The sequence below is a fragment of the Diadema antillarum genome, unplaced genomic scaffold, assembly GCF_040938485.1.
Source record: "Diadema antillarum isolate AM-2024a unplaced genomic scaffold, OU_Dant_1.0 seq00000160_RagTag, whole genome shotgun sequence".
Taxonomy (NCBI): Eukaryota; Metazoa; Echinodermata; class Echinoidea; order Diadematoida; family Diadematidae; genus Diadema; species Diadema antillarum.
The window spans coordinates 150,715-171,193 of record NW_027271231.1 but is presented as its reverse complement, the minus strand read 5'-3'; the positions used below and the strand labels follow the sequence as shown (position 1 = coordinate 171,193).

The 20,479-nt window shown below is 39.0% G+C and overlaps 2 protein-coding genes across 2 annotated transcripts; both read left to right on the top strand.

Annotated features, from left to right (window-relative positions):
* Positions 1 to 2,990: 2,990 nt before the first annotated feature.
* LOC139727931 (kielin/chordin-like protein) lies at positions 2,991 to 12,777 on the top strand. The gene is made up of 8 exons (XM_071638902.1): positions 2,991 to 2,997; positions 4,670 to 4,798; positions 6,452 to 6,574; positions 7,077 to 7,114; positions 10,012 to 10,110; positions 11,995 to 12,046; positions 12,526 to 12,697; positions 12,774 to 12,777. The coding sequence occupies exons 1-8, from the start codon at positions 2,991 to 2,993 to the stop codon at positions 12,775 to 12,777; spliced, it is 624 nt and encodes a 207-aa protein (XP_071495003.1).
* Positions 12,778 to 13,885: 1,108 nt separating this feature from the next.
* LOC139727929 (BMP-binding endothelial regulator protein-like) lies at positions 13,886 to 15,413 on the top strand. Its single transcript, XM_071638901.1, has 2 exons — positions 13,886 to 14,120; positions 14,657 to 15,413. The coding sequence occupies exons 1-2, from the start codon at positions 13,886 to 13,888 to the stop codon at positions 14,851 to 14,853; spliced, it is 432 nt and encodes a 143-aa protein (XP_071495002.1). The 3' UTR covers positions 14,854 to 15,413.
* The last annotated feature ends 5,066 nt before the right edge of the window (positions 15,414 to 20,479 follow it).

Genomic DNA, 20,479 nt, shown 5'->3' with positions numbered 1-20,479 from the left:
CAGACTTCTCGTACGCCGAAGCGTTTATTAATTCGTGAATCTATGAATTTCCATTGAGGTGAGGCTGTTTTTGTAGTCTCATTGCTCTGGCTTGAACAATCGCTCTCCGATTCATTTATGTCTGACGAAGAAGTCAGTGGGGGGCGAGACTGATTGTGGGGTGGGTCTAAATGCTTTGTTTTTCTCTTTCTCTTGCCTCCGTGCTGTTTCGTCTCAGAGGGAAGATCAGAATTTTGTCTATTTCCTCCACTTTGTACATGACCACATGGAGTATGATGACAGTTGTTATCAGAGTAGTCAAAATCATCGAGATCTTCGTCATCGTTATCATGATATCGGGTAAGGGGAGGAGGGGCATGTTCTGGTACGTAATTTCCGGGGGTACCATGAAAATGTGAAGGGCCAGGAATATCATAAATGTTATTGTCTTCTCCTTTTTTCCGTCTTGACCTTTGTCGGAGACTCAGTTTCGATCTTTTGAATTGGGAACCGCTTCCGATGTCCATTCTACGCTTCATTCCTCTTTGTTGTTTTGGAGAAGAGAGAAATATTTTTTCTTTTACAATTGGACATTCCGATCGTTTTTTGTTTCCTTTCAATGAATCAGACACACGTCTTGCTTCCTTTCCCTTTGACTTTCTTCTTTCAGCAATTAATTCGGATTTTTTCTTTTTCAAACCACCACCTTTCCCTCTATTAGAGCGGGGTTTTCCCGCTTTCTAACTCGTGACTGTTGTGGATTAGGATCAACAAAGTCATCATCATCAGACCAATTGCAAACGGAACTAACAGGAACATTTTTTGAAAGTAATATTGGTTTCGACGAAACTGCTGAAGCGGCAATAACTTCACTTGTAGAGGCGTTTTTACAAATACCCACATCTCTATCTGAACTAGGAAAAGAAACATCGCATTCACTTACCTCATTTTGATCTGCCGGATGAACGCTAGGAGCACGACGGACTAAATCAACTGTTCTGTTCACAATCCTTTGAATTTGAGAAGACGTGAGGTCGTACAAGTTTGAAATCGTGTTGGTTAGATTGTTTCTAAGAGTAGAACTGCGTTGTGAAGGATGGTTTTCATCCATTTTACGGCTTAAAGTGAGTAACAAGTTAACTCTAAAAAAGTGCAAACTTGACAAGTATTCAAACGCTAAATACAGTCATAATGGTTTCAGTCACCCCTCTTGGCGTCTAGATTCTGTATAAACGTAAAGTTACAGAGCAATGACCACACGATATAGCTCGTGTATAAAATAGGAAGAAATGTGGAGAACTGGGTTTTGCTCAGGCCTTTTTATCTAACTCTCGCTCCATTTTCCCGTCACTTGTCAAAAGATTTTACTTTCAAGCTGAGACATGTAAGTCATCGGGAAGGACCGATCAATAAATAAGGGATTATTTTCTCAAGTGGAGGACAAACAATTCTGTACTTGCGCATAGGTCCCGCATAGGAAGTTCCATCCATTGTTCTTACGTAGACCTACTTGGAAGAATTCTTTTGAGTAAGGATTAACTTTGAATCGTTCGACGTTAATGGACTGTGGACAAAGGTGTTTTTCAGTCCGGAGTTCTCTTAATGGAGAGACAATATACTTGCACTTGAGTCCCCGAATAACAGTCATCGTTCTTTACTATTGTACCTAACAAACTTTCTTTACAGGACGTATTAACAAATTTTTTGAACTACGTTAATGGACTGACGACTTGGACTGTCGACAAAGGTGTTTTTTAGTCCGGAGTTCTCTTAATGGAGAGACAATAAACTTGTTCTTGAGTCCTCAAATAACAGTCATCGTTCTTTACTATTATACCTAACAAACTTTCTTTACAGTGCGCATTAACCGATATTTGTACTGCGTTAATGGACTGGGGACTTGGACTGAAAAACACCTCATCTCTTCATCATGCATACTCACTCACTTCCCCCCTCCTCTTCTCTCACTAGCATGCAATTCAGTACATTTTGATCTTAGAGGCAAACAAATACCCATCCAAACACATATGCTCACTCATAGTTATCCAATCAATGTCTCATAGTTATTTTTCAACGAAATATCTATAAGGAACAACGTAATAAGGACGGTAAAATGAAACAAGTTCTCTATATGATGTATTTTTTATTATTATTCCTCATTCTCCTTTGACATTGACATTAAAAAAAAGAATAAAATAAAATAAATTGTTTTTTTTTTTTTAAATCAGTTAAGTCCACATAATTTCTCCATCGGTCTCCTGAATCTAGGCCTTTATTTTCTGTATTCATCTTGATTTAAAATAATCTTTCTTGTATAGCCTTCCTTTTTTTCTCCCATCGTTCACCCGATCCACTTCACCCTCTCACATGTTGCCCTTGAATGGCGTCGTTGATGTTCTTAATCACCGATGTAAAAGCTCTGAATTCCTCCATGGTGAGCGTGATTCCCTTCTTGGTAGGTAGTTCTTCGTGGTTTTTCTCAAAGTACTCACGAATGTCAATGTAAGTCTTGCTGCGGAACGTCTTGGCCACGATGTACTTCAGGCGGTCCGGTTTCACGCTGATGGACACTTTGCAAATAATTTTTGAATCATCCTCATCTTTCGTTCCTGGAGTATGGCTCGTAGGTTCGGGGTTCCCCGTGGTCTTCTTTCCTTGCACGTTTCCACCTCCTCTCATTCTTTTACGTGAAAGATCAACACGATGTTCACCTTCTTCCATGTTTTTCCGCTTAGACGACTGGGGAAAACATGTTCCCTCCTCCATATATAGACGGTCTGGAGAATAGTCCACGGTGCAATCACTCCCGACTTCCCCCTGAATACTGCTCATGTCTTGCGAGCCTTCAGGCGATGGGGCTGATGGCGTGTTATACACGTAGTTGTAATAACTCTGCTTCATTTTTCTCTCGTTCTTGTAGGACTGTTTCGTCTGGTTGACAAAATTGTGTCTGTTTCCTTCTCAGAGGGAAGGAGTATATATAACCATATATATATATATATATTATACGAATGCACTGTATGTATAAATCACACGTACTCCTGCACACCTTCATGCAGCGTTCTATGTCATGACGTCACTTTCATGCCCCAACTCGTTCACCCTCTATTCACTATACACCTTTCTTTTTTTTTTCTTTATTGTTTTCTCTTCTCAAAACAACCTATGACGTCATTTATGCAAATGAATAAAGCTCCTGACGTCATTATGAATATTTAAATGAGTGACGTCATTCATTTTCCAGTTCTCCTATCACGTTATTTATTTGATTAATTTTTTAATTTGATTTTATATCTTATTCGTACTCATAATTTCATATTTATATATCCCATATTCATATTTCATAACTCATCGATCTATCATATTCATATTCATATTCATATTTCATATTCTATTGTCCTAAACAATAGAATTAAGTTATGGCACCCGAGACATCATAATACTACTGGCGGGCCACCAAATTTGCCCTTTTTTGAAATTTGGTGGCCCGACTTTCATTTTTGGTGGCCCCGGGCCACCGGGCCATCGTTAGTGTCGAGCCCTGCATTAGCACTGACAGTGAGGGTCGTATCGTCAGCGTACATATCTATAACACCTTCTGAAGTACACTCGGGTAGACTGTTGACATATATTGAAAATAAAAGGGGACCAAGAATTGACCCTTGAGGTACACCCAATTTAATAGTTGAAGGGTGGGACTTGGCTCCTTTGAATTGCGTCACTTGCTGTCTGTCACTTAAATAGGATCTAAACCAATCTACAGTCGTCTTACTACACCCTATACACTTTAATTTATGTAAAAGTAGGTCATGATCTACAGTGTCAAATGCCTGTTAAACTGTTTAAGATAGATACAACACTGAGATAGCAATAAAAGGAGCAATAAATGTGTAGGCCTACTCGACATAATATGTGACCCTGCACCTCAAAACAAACAAATAGTCGCCAGACATTAATTTTTAGTTAAGACCATATTCTGAAAGAGTAGACTTTAAGCTTTAAAATAATGTATAACTCAAATCAAATGGACTCTCCTAACCTATCTAAATATTGGAAAGAAAGCACAAACTCACGAAAAGTGTGAAAAGAGGCTCTGAGGTACAGTGTCTATTCAAGCGCTTAATCTTTACCAAACCGTGCTGGCTGTGCGATGAATGGGACAAAAAAAAGGAAGTAAACCACCAGAGTAGCAACCATGAAGGGATTATCAGATTAAACTGAAATTAAACATGCCTCATTAACACATTCTGTCCATAATCAATGCCAATTTTTAAAGCAGTAGCACTATCTTTTCAAAAGTTATTGTAGTTGAAAGTGAAGAGTGTGGACAAGGTTTTTCAGATTTGAAAAAGGGATTCTAAAGACACACCTTATCACACTATTCTACCAAAAATGTTCGAGATAAACTGCTAAAAAAACACACTTTCCTGCCCGTTTTATGATACCAAATTTTAGCATGATGTAAAAGAAGACCCGCTCTTTCAGAAAATATGAAAAAGTCAACATCGGCTAGGTTGACCCATTTCACTTATTTTCAGTCCTCACGCAAAATCAGTGTGTGCGACTTTATGTTCGTTTTGAGGTGCACGGTCACATATGTACTGCCGCATCCACTCTCTTCATGATTCGTGAAAAATGCCGGTGTTTATATTGTTATGACGATGATTTTTTTTTTTCTGTTGACTTTTAGGCCGACGCTGTGAGGATGCGATAGCTTGTGCAAACCGCAAATGCAAACGCAGAAGCAAATGCACTGTAGTCGATGGGCGTGCAACGTGCATATGTCGACCCGGTTTCACGGGTAGATTTTGCAAATACGGTAAGAACTACAATGCCTACTTTTTCTTTCTTAAAACAACAACAACAACAACAACAACAACAACAACAAATTGTAACCATACATAATAACCTTAAATAATCTTTGCTGTGGCTCTTTGATACTTCATTAGCGTATTCATTATTCATAATTCAGATGCCAGTTGTCATTTATTCGTATTCCACATTTTCAGATAGGTGCTAACCAGCTTCGGTCTCTTCCGCATGCCATATGTACACACGACATGGAGAATGCGGAATGCCAAAAACAATCCTATCATTATCAATTACTTTTTCTTTTTTTTTCTTTTTTTTTTTTGGGGGGGGGGGTAATTTGTTAAAATCGTGCATGCGTTTGATTTAGGGCCTACCCCTTTCTACAGTTCTAAGTGTTTATATTCGGACAGGTAGGACCCTGTTGAAGCACGAGCAAAGCTTACCTTCATTTTGTCCAATTGGAAATATAAACGGATAATCTATTTTTTGTTTTCAGATATAGAATGGTAGGCATGGTCACATTGGCATTTCTACAAATGTGATGATCACTTGCGTGAGACGAAAAAACGATATGTATTTCACCTGGGTTGTTTTGTGATCATGAGTAATTGTAAAATCATATCAGATTTGACATGAACATCATTTTGCGACGAATCATCATCATTGACGAAGTCGCACTATTATATGTGTAGTTCAGCTCCCAATTTTAGCAAAGTTGTAGTCACGACTTTTGGCGAGCTTGTTACGAGTGCCAAATCGCAAGAAACCTTTGAGTCCTAAGCACGGTTCCCATTTAGCCGAGTTACAGTGCCGAGGTTTGGCAAGTTGTGGCGAGTTGCCTCAAAGGGGCACTCGCGCTAACTCGCGTAAAGCTCTTTATGTAACTCGGGATAACTCGCGACAACTCGCGTAACTCGTAGTCAATATGCACAACTCCCCGTGAACTCGCGAGTGGTTCAAAAAGTTTTCAACATGTTCAAAATTTTCCCTAACTCGAAGTAACTCGTACCGAACTCTTTTAAACTCGTAATTTTACTCGTATTACTCGTAACAAACTCTCAATACTCGGACGAAGCTCGCGATGAACTCTTCGTAACTCGCCACCTTCAAGTATAAACGCGAATTCTGCTCGAGTTTTATGTGTAAGGGGGAGTTGCCCTCGAGCTAAGTGCGAGTTTAGATCGAGCTCTGCGACATACAACGAGTTTTGTGTTCGCTTATTCAGAGTGCATTGAACTGACCTTTTGATATGGAATTATTCACATTTCACAGGGATTGCACGAACTCATAACGGACTCGTAACGGGCTCGTAATGGGCTCGTAACAAGCTCTTTGTAACTCGATGAAAGCTCGATTTAAGTCGTACATAATGTCATCACAACTCGCCCCAAGATCGGTGTGACTCGTATCACGCTCGGATCACTCGTACCGCTATCGTAGTAGAGTCGATGTTGCCTCGTAGATCACTCATGCGTAGCTCATTAGAATTGACAAATTTCACGCGAGTTCACGCGAGTTCACGCGAGTTCAAGCTCTTGCAGCTCGGCACAAATCGGGACTCCAACTCGGCTAAGTGCGAACCTTGCTTTAGTTGTTGTTCGCCCCTTTCTTTCGCTGAAATTTTCAATTAACACTCATTCATTCCCATCGTTGAGAGCAGATATAGACGAGTGTTTGGCGGACAACGGAGGGTGCGAGCATTCCTGCCAGAACGCAGCTGGGTCGTTCCAGTGCTCCTGTCGTGAGGGATACGCCCTGCAGGATGACGGCAAAACATGCATCGGTGAGCAGGGCCCTGTTTTATGAAGAGTCATAATTGATTATATAGTTGATTTCTATGGTAAGTCTATGGCAGCCTGTGTAGTAAGGGAATTTATAATCAATTACTAGTATATCTTTTGATAAAACGGGGCGCAGGATAAACTAATTGGTCAATCATTTATTCATTTGTTCAGTAATTCATGTTGATATAATTATATTATGTAGATATATATATGTATATATATATATATATATATATAGAGAGAGAGAGAGAGAGAGAGAGAGCGAGAGAGAGAGAAGATTGGCAATAGACCATGTTGAAATAGCTACGTCCGTTGAACGATTCACCTTCTCGCACTGTATATAGATATATATAATAGATATAACGGAATATATAATGAATAACATAACATGAGACATTACATCTGACTGTCTGTACAGACGAGTGTCAAATCTAAGCCACTATAGTGGTGGGAAATTCAAACCGTCTAAATTTGTGTTTTCTTTTCGATTCTGTCAATTAGATACGAGTTTCTGCAGACACCATGGCACTTTTTATTCGGTGAGTTCTCTGTTTAATAATGCTTACCTTGGCATTCAGCAAAGACTGAAATCCCGTAGTCGTGCGTTTCAATTTCAAATAGGGTAATTACAACGTTCACACAGATGATTTTACCCCCCAAAAAATCGATTTTTGGTGTTCGGTAGCCCGCTTTCTTTCTTGTTCCCCTCAAAAGGCTCATAGGGGAATGTGCGGAAGGGCCTTATCGGAGAGCATAAGAGACGCTGCTCACGAACTTTGCAAAATGAATGCGTAATTAGGAGATGCCATGCTTGTGTGTGGAGACTTCAGTAAAACAGATTCCACATACAGAGGAGAAAAAAAAAGTGGAACAGGTTGATGATAATCAACCTTGTAATGTTACTCCAATGAGCCGGCAGACGGACAAGTCAAGAACTGTGACCTGCAGTGTTGTAGATTAACCACTCTGATATGTAAGTTTAAACATTATTAGCCAGCTGACATGAGAAAAGGTCAGTATGATCCATTACATAATGTACTATTATTATTATCATACAGTATGTCCCCAAAAAAATTGCAATCAGATTTTTGCATTGATAACACCCAGTATGATTGAACTGTTTATATGCTACTTCAGGGTCTTAAAATATAACATCTTAGATGTATTTTGCAGAAAATCCCAATCAATTTGGTTAAGCGGTAACTGAGAAATGTGGATTGTTGTAAAGCATGTCATGAGTCTGACTGATTCTTCCAAGTTTAGCACTTGGATGCTCTTGTATGTGAACACAATAGACACAGCTTGGAGGGAAGAGATTCCTGACATGCTCTACAAAATTCCTCATTTCTCTCTGACCACTGAAGCAAATCGAATGGATTTTTCTGTAAGATGTGGGCAATGAGTTATAGTTTCGTATCCTGAAATTGTATTTGGATTGATTTATTGTTTTTAAAGTTATCATTGCGGAGGGTCCCTTTGTATTTTTTTTTTACATACGGTACACAAATAAACATTGCATAATAACGGTTTAGGAAAATAAAGGGCAAACTACTGAGCTGAATGTGCTACAATACGTAGGTAGCCCTTAACGGATCTAATTGCCCTGGATCCACGTCAAAGTTTGCGCATCTTCCACAATAACGGCATTCTCCACGTGTATACACCCCTTTTGTTGAGGTGTGGTGTGCATTGTGCACAGTATATAAATATGGCCAAACCAGCACCCAGCGTCGTCTGCTAGTGTGCTTATTTATACGATTTATACAAGCAGCATGACGTACGTGCAACGAATGTGGCGAAATGTCCTGCGAAAAGAAGCACAGTCTTGCATGCTCTAAAGCAAAACAGGCACTTTATTTCAAAAATTTTCGGGAGTTATATGCAGTATTTTTTTTTTCGGGATCCTATTTCAGGATTGCTATGGGAAAGATCTGAAAACTAATCCTAATTGAAAACATTTTGGGTAAACATATAAAAGGGACCCCCTATTTCAAAGAATTTTCGGGATTTTTCTTCAGCGAACTGATCCCTTAAAATATGTATAACCCGTTCCCGAAAAAATCGGGAATGCTCATACAATACAGATGATCGTCTGGGGGGGGGGGGGGGATGAGATATACAGCGGAAAGTAAACCAGTTCCTGTAGTCTGTATGTATGTATTGTTACATATTCCAAGTTTTAAAATAAACCATAAACACATCACAAAGTCTAATGAGTGAATTTACGAATACAGCAACTAAGACAATCAAACTTGTAAAATATGTGGAATCTACATAGAAGCATTGCTTGAAGGGCGAATAGATTCCCAAAATACAGATTTGAGATAGTATTCTTACATGAATTTACAAATTGAAAAGAATTACAAATTATGAAGTGGGGAAATGCAGTCGTCGCAGAATATAAAATAAGAAAAGAAATGAAATGAATGTCCGCTACACAAGAGTAGACATGCTGGAGACGAAGTGTAGAGAGTTATTGTGTGATAAAAAAATGATAGAGGCGCGAGTCACATGGCGGAGATGCATAGTATGCACATAGATGCCCAAATTCACGAAGGTGGTACAATTGGAACCATGGTTGAAACCATGGACAATTTATATGGAGCGCCAAGTGTCGCGTGGCATTTTTCGTTATGAAATCAGTCATTTCGTCGACGAATTCGTCGACGAAATGACTTACAACATAACAACGACTGCAAACTTTTTCCAATGTCTACAAACATTGTCTGTTGTTAACTGTTAACCCATGTCTGAATGAATTCCAAAAGACGTGCTGTCGGAATCAGAGAGAGTAATATGTCAATAGCGTAGAATCAAGTGAATTACCGTTTCACACCATGAATTCATGATCTAGATTGTAAAGTCGGTATGTTCCAATTACCGAACAATTCTACCGGGGTCACTTTGGTATCAGCATCGTACTTAAAACTCTGTAAGCCATCACATACTTTGTTCTCAATTCTGACCAGAACCATCCTCGCGGAGGCAGGCGTAAAATCGCGTGATCGATTATTCATATTTTGATCGATCACTCTCAAGTTTCTGATATCCCGTAATGTAACTACAAAATGCAGCTATGAGTACTCTGAGATTTTATTTGCAAGGTCGAATAGGCCCATAGCTTACCTTATGATCATAATCCAGCAGAATTATTATAATAATCTATCACAATAAACGATATGTAATGATATGATATGACAAGATATCGTGATTTTTATCATTTTAATGTTTATATTATATTATGTTATATTATAGAGTATTATATAATATGGTATATTATAATATTATAGTATATTATAGTATATTATAGTGAATCACATTATATTATGACACATATCATATTGTACTATACTGTATTATATTTCATTTTATTGTGTTTTGTTACATTTTATTATGTGTGTGTATCTGCCGTCTGTCTGCCTATATTTCCATGTAGAGGGGAGCTGTATGGGATTCTGGTTGCGATTCGTGTGTCTGCCAGAATGGACAGGCTCAGTGTACCCCGAGGGAATGTCCATCCATAAGTTGTTCCCAGGTGAGATCATGAGTGATATTTAGAATTTTATTGTCTTTTTTGAAACGAAATTTAGAGCTAAGCCTGTTTAGGAAAACATTCCCATCTGCTGCAACCATATGATATGCAAAGTAAAATCATAAGTCTTTAATCGGTTTGTCCACTAAATATTGTAAAGCACCTAATGTTGAACATATGATTTTAATCATCACAATTCCCTCTCCCGTAGATGTCTTTTTGTCAGTAATGCAATAGAAATGTATATAAAATGTCTGTCAATGGGAGACTTTAAAGTCCTACTACCTTCACCTCAGCTATTGCACAATAAATTATTTTTTATCACTGACATCATTTTGTTTTACCTTCATTGCTTTCCTCCATTTCAAAGCGGAGGGCCCATTCTTTTACTTTAATGTTTCACATGTGTAGTTGCGATTGCTTATCCTTTTTATTGTCTCGCCCACCGGAGGTGCAGGCGAGACTAAGGGATCCAAATGGCGTCCGTCCGTCGTCCGTCACAAATGTTAAAGTTTACCTGCAAGACTCTCTTATGATGCATAACTTGGCAACTGTTACAGCAACGGCAGCCACACTTGGGTGATAGAAGCACTAGGGGTATCTTCATGTTATGGTGTTGTCGGAGGTCATGTGATGATGTCAAAGGTCATTTGAGGTCATATATTAACGAGTATGTGCAAGACTCTCTTTTCTATGTTAAAGTTTACCTGCTAGACTCTCTTTTGACAAATAACTTCACATGAGTTGCTTGGATTACAACCTAACTTGGGTCATAGATGCACTGGGGGTACCTTCATGTTATGGTGCCGTAAGAGGTCACATGATAAGGTCAAAGGTCATTTGAGGTCATACGGTAAAGTTTACTTGCAAGACTCTCTTATCACACGTAACTCAGCACATGTTGCTACAATGGCAATCAAACTTGGGTGATGGTAGATGTCTCTTGGGAAGTTGAAGGTAACCACAAGGTCAAAGGTTACAGACGGGGGTCATCGAACTTTTAGGGCCCAATATTAAGTTTTTAGGGCGCATTTCGTTTATGGCTTATAACTTTTGATCCCTTTGTCCGTTTGTGACCAAACTTGGATGGAAGATGTCCCTTGGTGAGGTGAAGGTCGTCACAAGGTCAAAGGTCACAGACAGGGGTCAGCAAACTTTTAGGGTTCAATGTTATGTTTTTAGGGCGCATTTTGATTGTGGCTCATAACTTTTGATCCCTATGTCCGTTTGTGACCAAACTTGGACGGTAGATGTGCCTTGGGGAGTTAAAGGTCATCACAAGGTCAAAGGTCACAGAAAGGGGTCAACAAATTTTTAGGGCCCAATGTTATGTTTTTATGGCGCGTTTCGATTATGGCTCATTACTTTTGATCCCTTTGTCCGTTTGTGACCAAACTTGGATGGTAAATGTCCCTTAGGGTGTTGAAGGTCACCACAAGGTCAAAGGTCATAAGCAGGTCAATTAACTTCTGGGAGTTATAAAAAATATTAATTCCTTGAATGCGAATGGGCGAGACACAATTTGGCGATTGCCTTGTTTCATTTTTTCCTCATGAATCAAGATAAATAGTTTTACCCTCTTTGTATGTAGAGAATGTGCCAATTATACGTTGCTTTTTTTTATTACGGAAATTAACTTTCCATATATAGACAGTCTGAAAAGACCGAGATATCACGAGACGTTAAAATAAAGTACGCGTTTGGCTAGCAAAAATGCGAAATTACTGCAGAATAATATATGCTACTAAATCTTATCCTTCTGCAATTCTTGACATAAATATCTCCAGTCTCCCCCCCCCCCTTACATGGAGATTTGTTCCGCAACTTGGCTTTGTACACAGATGTAACTTATTTTAATTTTACTCTTTTTTTTCTCTCGTAATATAGGAAGAGACGGAAATAAGGTTACCTGGTGCTTGTTGCACATCATGTCTTCCAGGTAATACAACAAAATCAGAAGAGAACCAAATGGAACAATATTATTTATGTTATGGAGGAGACGAAATTATGGGCTTTAGTTATTTCACAAAGACTCTTATCCGGGTCTAGAACACGCCATCAAATAGTTACAATGCTTTAATCGAAGGATTGTCAAAAATTGAATGGGAAAGAACACACGAAAAACTCCTGCAAGCGTTCCGTACTTAAACATTAAAGACAAAACAGCACCACAATCTAAATCGCAGTAACTAATACGTATGTGATTACATGATAATTTACAGATATTCTGCGGAGTGATGGTGTGGCTTTGCTAAGCAAAGTTGAATTAATCACGAGACCACTTAATACAACGTTAAAGCAATTTTCTTTGTGTATATATCGTGCGTGTGTGTGAGTGTGTGTGTGTTTATATGTGTGTACGTGTGTGTTTGGCGATGACAACCAAGCCTTTATTTATTTTCATGTCCCCTCATTTAGAACTGAACACGTGCTCAGTGGATAGTCGGGGCCTATTCATCACTTTCGACGGGTATTCGTTCAGAAAGATGGGAAACTGTCGCTACATTCTCACCCAGGACTGTAGCGGCGTGGCCAACTTCGAGGTGCACGTCGAGCACCGTCAAGGCAGCCACGACGTCGTGACTTATCAGCCGGTCGTCTACATCTATATCGATTGCGTAGAAGTCAAAATAGATGCAGATGGTACTGTGTACATCTTTGGCGAGCTAGTGACCATGCCGTATCTTCACGACAGTCCACAATCTGTACATATAAACTCAAGAGGACCTTCGGACATTTTAGTTGCAACGAACAAAGGAATGTTCGTCGAGTGGTCTTCTGAGAGGGGGGTTATCGTACATCTTTCGTCGCAGCACAGTTCGAAGGCGTGCGGCTTGTGCGGGAATATGAACGGGAATCCCGAGGACGACACGTTGACCAGGCAGCTGATCACAAGCCAAACTACGATGGAGCTTCTCCACACCTGGAAAATCGGCGGCTACAAGTAAGTAATTTCACCTCCCCCTTCCTACCGTCAATTAAGACTCGACAACAGAGAAACAAGCTTCTCATTAGTCACCCGTAATGAGTGAAAAGACAAACTTATCTTTCTCTTCTCTTTTTTTTTCATTTTACCATTACTATGAGTAAAAATCATCTCCTTGCATGCCGTTGTTTTCATTTCATTTCATTTCATTTCATTTCATTTCGTTTCGTTTCATTTCATTTCATTTCATTTTTATTGTTTCCGCATGGTACAATACTAGTAATCAACTATGATCACTTTCGGAAATACACACATGGTTCATCATTATTCATGGCTATTTCGCTCATGAAAGGGTAAGCAAACCATTCTAGACAGAAAGCAGAGATATAATTAAAAAGAATCGAAGTACCATACAGGAGGATCCCCAGTAAACCGAACTTAATATTTTGGGGTCTCATTGAATACAAAAAGAAATAAATAAACAGTAATTAACCAACTATCGACTTAACTACAACCAAAACAAACTACTTCATACAACAAAATATACATGGTCATGTACACAGGTGATGCTAAGAAAGAAAAACAAAGAAGAAAGGGATGGTGATAATGGAAGATGGTGAGAAAGAACAGGAGAGAAAGAAATAGAAAGCACCGATGCCATTTCTTTGCTTTACTTGATTTGAAAGAGATGAACTCCACCGTCTGACGTAATTGCATCTGTAACACTTCTGGTCAATGTTTTTTTTTTTTTTTTTTTTTTTTTTTTTCAACAGGTACTGCAGGCCAGTGGAAAATCGACCTCAACAAAACGCTCTGAAATTTGGGCGCATCACAACGGAAGCCTGCGGTCTCATGAACTACCTAGACTTCTGCCGGGCGAGGGAGAAGTGCGGGGTGTTTCGGCACGAGCAATTTGCAGTGTGTCACGAGCGAGTCGATCCCACGTCATACATGGCACTGTGCGTCGAGGATGTGTGTACGTGTGGAGTGACGGAGCCGTGTCACTGCGAGGCCATCTCCGCGTACGCCAACGAATGCGAGCGCAACGGCGTGACGATCGAAGACTGGAGCGCCATGACGGCGTGCCGTAAGTAACCAGTGAACGTCAATTGGTTGGCTTGGTTTGGTTTGGCTTAGCTTGGTTTCATTTCTGTATTTTTTTTTTCTTGCCAGGTTCAGCAACAAATGGATACCAACGGATGCAAAGTTTGCAAAGAAAGCAGAAAATAATTTGTGCTGTAATAGTAGTAGTAGTAGTAGTAGTAGTAGTAGTATATAGTAGTATATAGAAGTAGTCGTCGTAGTAGTAGTATTGTAAATAGGAGTAGTAGTGGTAGTAGTAGTAGTAATGATAATAACAACAATAACGATAGTAATAATTATACTAATAATGACAATGATAACGATAATACACACTTCTTTGTGTAGCGCATTTCCAATCAAACATAAACCGCGATTTACACGGTAAAAATCGTCTCAATGGCGAGATCAAAAAGAATATCAGAACACGTGATAATTGTGGTCGTACATGAACAGATGCTGCGAATCCGAGGACGTCGAGAATTGTTCTTATTGGTTATTGATATGCGTGTGTGCGTTTTTTAATTGTGGTTTGTTTTGTAGACGTGACCTGTCCGCCGACCATGATGTATGATGACTACGGCCCACCATGTCGACCGACCTGTGGGGACCCACAAGGAAGGAGCTGTCCGTTCTCCAGCAGTCAGTACGTCGCGGGTTGCCAATGTCCGGCTGGGAGAGTTCTGAACAATTGTCAATGTATCACCCTGGACGAGTGCCCGGAACTGAACGGAGACTGACGATTGTGTTCCGAATCGACTTCCTATTCTCAGAACATTCTTCTTCAAACTCCCGATATACGACAAACTTGACTCGAGAAAAGTAATATTCACCTCACCAACCTCCTTCCCCCACACACCACCCCCTTCCTATACGAAAGAACTATCCTTAACCGTTGACAAACCACATCAGTTGTAAATGATAACTTGAAGCCGCTTGGGATTTCTATAGCAGCAAAAATATGAACTTCACTGAACATTATGTAGGACCTACAGATGAGGCCATCCCATTTGTTAACAATCTCATGAATTAGGTATGAGAGTGCCATTAGACCCCCTAACTCACTTAGAGGGAGGGAGCCCCACTCAATCAAAACCTGAGGAACTTCTTCACAGGAATGCCAAACGCGCATCAAATCCAAACACCTGTATATGGAAGAAGACGTGAGCATGATATTATTATGATCTATGTGGCGGTGCTTCCTCTGAATTGGAAAGCACTATTATCCCTTACGACTAATAAAAATTGGAAGAATCTGATCTTATATTCATTCAATATTTTGATCCATCTAAGTTTAAGGTTGTCAGTGAAAGAAAATAATAACTCAATAACTTCTGAAGTGATGATTTCAAAGTCCTTGGTTTAATAGCTTGGGTTGGAACCAGGTGAGGGCATAGCCACTCAGGCCAGGTAAGGTTGTTTAGAACCAGTTTCCATGGCGATGAATGGCTATGACATCACACTCTCGTACTCTATACACACAGTCATGTATATGATTATTAGTGAACTTGAGAGCTAAACTTGAGAGATAAGTTTCCAGCCCTTTTATATAGACGACGTACTGCTTACAAACTTCTACTACTGTAATGAATGATCGAGTTGAGTTGCTGTTTCTAAAATAGGCAACAATCAGAGTCGTAACGAGTTAATAAAATCTTGGTCTAGTCAACTCGATACTTGTTGTGTCATTGTTCATTCATTTCTAAGTTACGTAATGCTCTGATGCTGAGTGTGTGAAATGTAAGAATTCACTAGAATTCTATAATTATTTGATACTTCTCTCAATACTCTCGGATCGTTACTCTCGCTACGTACAAGCTGTTCACGTTGTTCGAAAGTTTGCCTTTCTCCAGAAGCTATGCATAATGTGAGCGGCAGATCCGGCAATGAACCGCGACCTTTAACCTTATCTAATGTATCGGAGATCCTTTTAACGGGATGTTTTGACAATCGGATCGCAGCCTTTGCACATCTTCTGGATGTCACATACAACCAAGCGGTGATCATCGTGTACACGTAACTCCTAGCTCCAATGCCCGGAATGCTCCACATCTATCCAGACGCCCAGACCAATGTTGCAGGCCATGTTATGTTATTAATAGCAGACGAAACGCGACCTTTTATACGTCTAATCGCTGATTTTCCTTGTTCTTTTTTTTTTCTTACGTCAATATAACCACTCCGCATAATTTTATGCAGGACCGCACGCAGTTGTTTCCCTTTACGTAACTCCGATAAATTTGTTTCCTGCTCACCACAAACAACCCAATTGGAACATTTCGGATACAGTTAGCCTTTGATATAGTGCAATCGATATTAATGGTTGCATCTATTGCTATAATAACCAGAAGCGTAATTAGCCTGTCACGCTGTATCAATCACGGAAGGGACTGATAGGACTGACAACCCCTCAAAGAGCTGCTTACATGTCTTTGCATCTTGACCATCGCTCATTTTGGCCTACTTCTCGTAACTATCGTAAGTGAAATGCAATAAGTGAAATCCCATCTCAAATGTTAAAGATAATTTACAATTTTATTTATACGCTGAATGTTGTGACTTGTCTGTGTGAGGTTTTTATAAGTTTAAAAAAGAATAAAGTTATTACCCTTTATTTACAAATTGAATCTTACAAAAAATCCTTTAAGAGGAATCTATTCGACGTGATCATGTAATCCGGGTTTTTTTTTATTAATGTCAATAATATGGTTGAATGGCGAGATGGCCCGATATTAGCACGTCTTATCTTGCTTGCTGTCTTGCTGTGTCTATTGTTATGCAATGCGCATAATGCAGATACATGCTTGCAGGTAGATGATTGGTATGATATTTCGTCTAAGACAGAAAAGTACCTATGGCTTCATTTTCATTGGCATCAACAGCATAATCATTTGGGGTAATATGCTAGATTTGTTTTTCTCCCTTTTGGCCTGGTATCAAGCAGAACCTCTTAAACAAGCAAATTCTATTATTTGAAAAAAAAAATAACCTCACGAGGGTATTCTTTGGTGATACAGACATAATCTAACGGCCCATTGTAATGATGAAAGGATTACTTGCATAACTTTTTTTTCCATCTCTTTGATGGGTAAATGTATTTCTTCCCGTCACTGACCCTTGTCGTTTGGGTTTTGGATATGTTTTGTAGGTATTTTGTGGTACCAGGGAGGTAGGAAGAATCCACCTCCCTGGTGGTACGGTACACGATATATGCATATTTTCTTTTCTATGTCCTTGTTCCGACTTTAAGATCCTACCATATCCCCATATCGTTTGGGTTTGTTTTAAACACAAGGTATATCCGAGATAAAGGCATTTTTTCTCAATAGTATTTTGGATAAAAGACTGCATTATTGAATGGATAGGAGATTTTATGGTATATATGCATATTTTCTTTTCTATGTCCTTGTTCCGACTTTAAGATCATACCATATCCCCATATCATTTGGGTTTGTTTTAAACACAAGGTGTATCCTAGATAAAGGCATTTTTTCTCAATAGTGTTTTGGATAAACGACTGCATTATTGAATGGATAGGAGATTTTATGGTAACACAGTGTGCAGATTTGTCACTGCAAAACGAGAATGGTTTGAACAATACCTGCTTATTTTTTGCCCAAATTCAGTACCAGACACGAAAGTAATTAAAGATTTTGATCGGGAGTGCCTAACTCTCTTTGTAAGGCGAGTATGCAGGTATGTTGATCAATGCATATCTGCGATCTAATTCCAATTTTAAGTTTACGTATTTTGGTATGACTCATGTAGGATAATACTGTTTATAAATATGAAATATTCATATGTATTGTATACGATGTCCAGATAAACAAACAGACGAGTAGCTAATGAATGATAACCGTATGTTCATCTGAGTAACCAGACTTTCCCTGAGGGAGAAATTTTCTCTCCTGTTGTTTTTTTTTCTTTCGCTCTCACAACTTGTTACGCTACACAAATTATATTTGCTCCATTTCATGTGTATGTGTGAATGAATATCTAATTTTGTAAAAAACTCAGTGCTTTGGTGGTTACCCGTGCGCTGCTCTTGTCTGTTGTTTGTTTGTATCGGACTTAGTTTTCTTGTTCTTTTATTTCTTGAGCTTGTAATCCGTGACGAGTTCTATATGACATAGAGCGGCTTGCTTCCGGGGGCGCTGGGTCCATTCTATGTATGGATTTAGTTCTCCCGGGAGTAAGCTCTTCATCTGTAGTTCGGAAGCAAACCGTTTGTCTATATACTATCAACAACACCATCTTGAGATTGGTGTTGGTATTGTAATCTATTGTTGTTGTTGTTTTTTTTTCATTTCCTATTTCTAGAACTCGGGTACATAAAATCAATTTGTGCTATTGCACGTTCGCATGCCAATGAATGCGTCTCAATTGCTTCCTACTCCACTCCACCCCCACCCCCGTTTGATAAAGACGACCATTAAGGTCTACTCAGGTGCCATTCAGTTCCATACTCAATGTTTGACATGAATGAATGATTATTAGCTGAGCGCTTAGTTTGATCTGGGGCTAATGGTCATGCATTTACGTGTGAACCATGCTATATGAAACAATATTTCATTGGATTATACAATGTCCAGGTTTATACTTGACATCAGCTCAAGAATGATATGTGAATCTATAAGTGTATTATATCACCAGTTTTTCATCCAAGTAACCACCTCTGTCTTTAGAGGCAATCCCTATATCAATTACAGTCTCATATATCACAATATTTTGCCTCTTTAGGTGAACATTTTGTTGTAGTCTGCTAGAAAAGCAAGTTTCGAAATATTGTTTATTGGAACTCACTGTGATCTTGCTGGTTTCTTTTTTTTTTCTTCCTAGTAATGCTACTGTCCTCTTGTTTGATTGCATATTTTGGTTTGTTTGAATGCTAGTGATAAATAAGAGGTTAAAAAACGTAGTTTGCTATTTGGAAGAACGAATACGCAACTGAGTAGTTTGCTGTTTGGAAGAACGAATACGCAACTGAGCCCTTAACACATGTATAAACAGCGCCACCATGTGGCTGGAGTATCTCCCGATGCCCGGATATGTTGAAAAAAAAATAGTTTTTGAATGTAAATAACATTATGCACGAAAAAAAAAAAACAAACAGACAAACATATATCATATTTTTTCCCTCTTTATCCCTGATAAAGACGATTATCAATGTTCATCTATGTTACATTTTCCTTCTAAAGAAAATATTTGTTTTTAAAGGATAGTCCATACCTTTTAATACTCCTCTGATCTGAGTGTACGAATTCTGGGCCTTTACCCGAGTATCCGCAGTCTTCCCTTGTGAGAAATGTACTAGTGTATAGAGCATGAATTATGTAACCCTTTCGTATTTAGCATGTAGGATGTTCAGGTTTATGTATAGAAAGGGTACACAGGCAGCACATAAATACACATCCTATGGAAACATAGTAATGATAAGATTTCTGTACCACCAGTATTTCTGTCCTCTTTTTTTATTGCCTATGTGGATTTTCAAGGCGCCATTGCCCGTTTTACTCGCAGTAAATTTGCTACCGATGTGTATACCAGTCATTTGTCTGTATATAGCTATGTTTTTATTGCTTTTGTTACGTCACTATGCCATAAATCTGGCTTTTTCAGTTTTCATACACTCATTTCTCTCTCTTCTATTCTGCTCAGCCGAACTTTTTGTGTACGTATATCTTTTTATTATTTATCGGAAGCCCACCGAGACACTCGAATCTTCGCTCACCTGTTCTGTGTGTTCCTTGTTCTTCTCTCTCATTGTTACTGACCCTTCTAGCCCAATTCATTCTGCATTCTTTTACTCCCAGTTCCCTTCCTTCGCTACGATCCTCTATTTATTCAGGTATTTACGCAACCCATGCACATTGCTATGTGCATCGATTATTTCCCGTGCTTTGTCACATTCCGTCTGCTGGTTATTCTCCCTTTGCATAATACATTGGCACTTCTCCATTGCACCTATACTGTTAATGCAGGTTTATATTTTAGGCAATCTCGTCTTTTGCTATGGTTGATCTCTCGAATGCACCCTTTCATTCCGTGCCAAATGATGATTTTTTTGAATTGTGTAGGCTCACAACATCTGAATCCGACTCAGTTGATGAGGCACCAATTACTCAAACAACTCCTTATGACAACTTAGTTGCCGATAATCTTAATTCAGCGGTGAATGAACTGCCTTATGATTTTACTAATGATTTAAATTTGAATATGTCATGTAATTACGTCACAGTAAATCAATGTAAAGATATGTACTTTAGTTTCTGTAAAGACACATTTTCTTTGTTGCATTTAAACATAAGAAGTTTGAATAAGCATTTCGATGAGTTAAAGTTTTTATTAGAATCCGATGCTAGCCAG

Excerpts from the sequence above, each read along its gene's own strand:
- LOC139727931 (XM_071638902.1), top strand. Across the intron at positions 4,799-6,451 it reads GGGTAGATTTTGCAAATACG|ATATAGACGAGTGTTTGGCG; the intron begins GTAAGAACTACA and ends CGTTGAGAGCAG. Across the intron at positions 12,047-12,525 it reads TTGCACATCATGTCTTCCAG|AACTGAACACGTGCTCAGTG; the intron begins GTAATACAACAA and ends CCCCTCATTTAG.
- LOC139727929 (XM_071638901.1), top strand. The coding sequence starts at position 13,886 with ATGAACTACCTAGACTTCTGCCGGGCGAGGGAGAAGTGCGGGGTGTTT. Across the intron at positions 14,121-14,656 it reads GAGCGCCATGACGGCGTGCC|ACGTGACCTGTCCGCCGACC; the intron begins GTAAGTAACCAG and ends TTTGTTTTGTAG.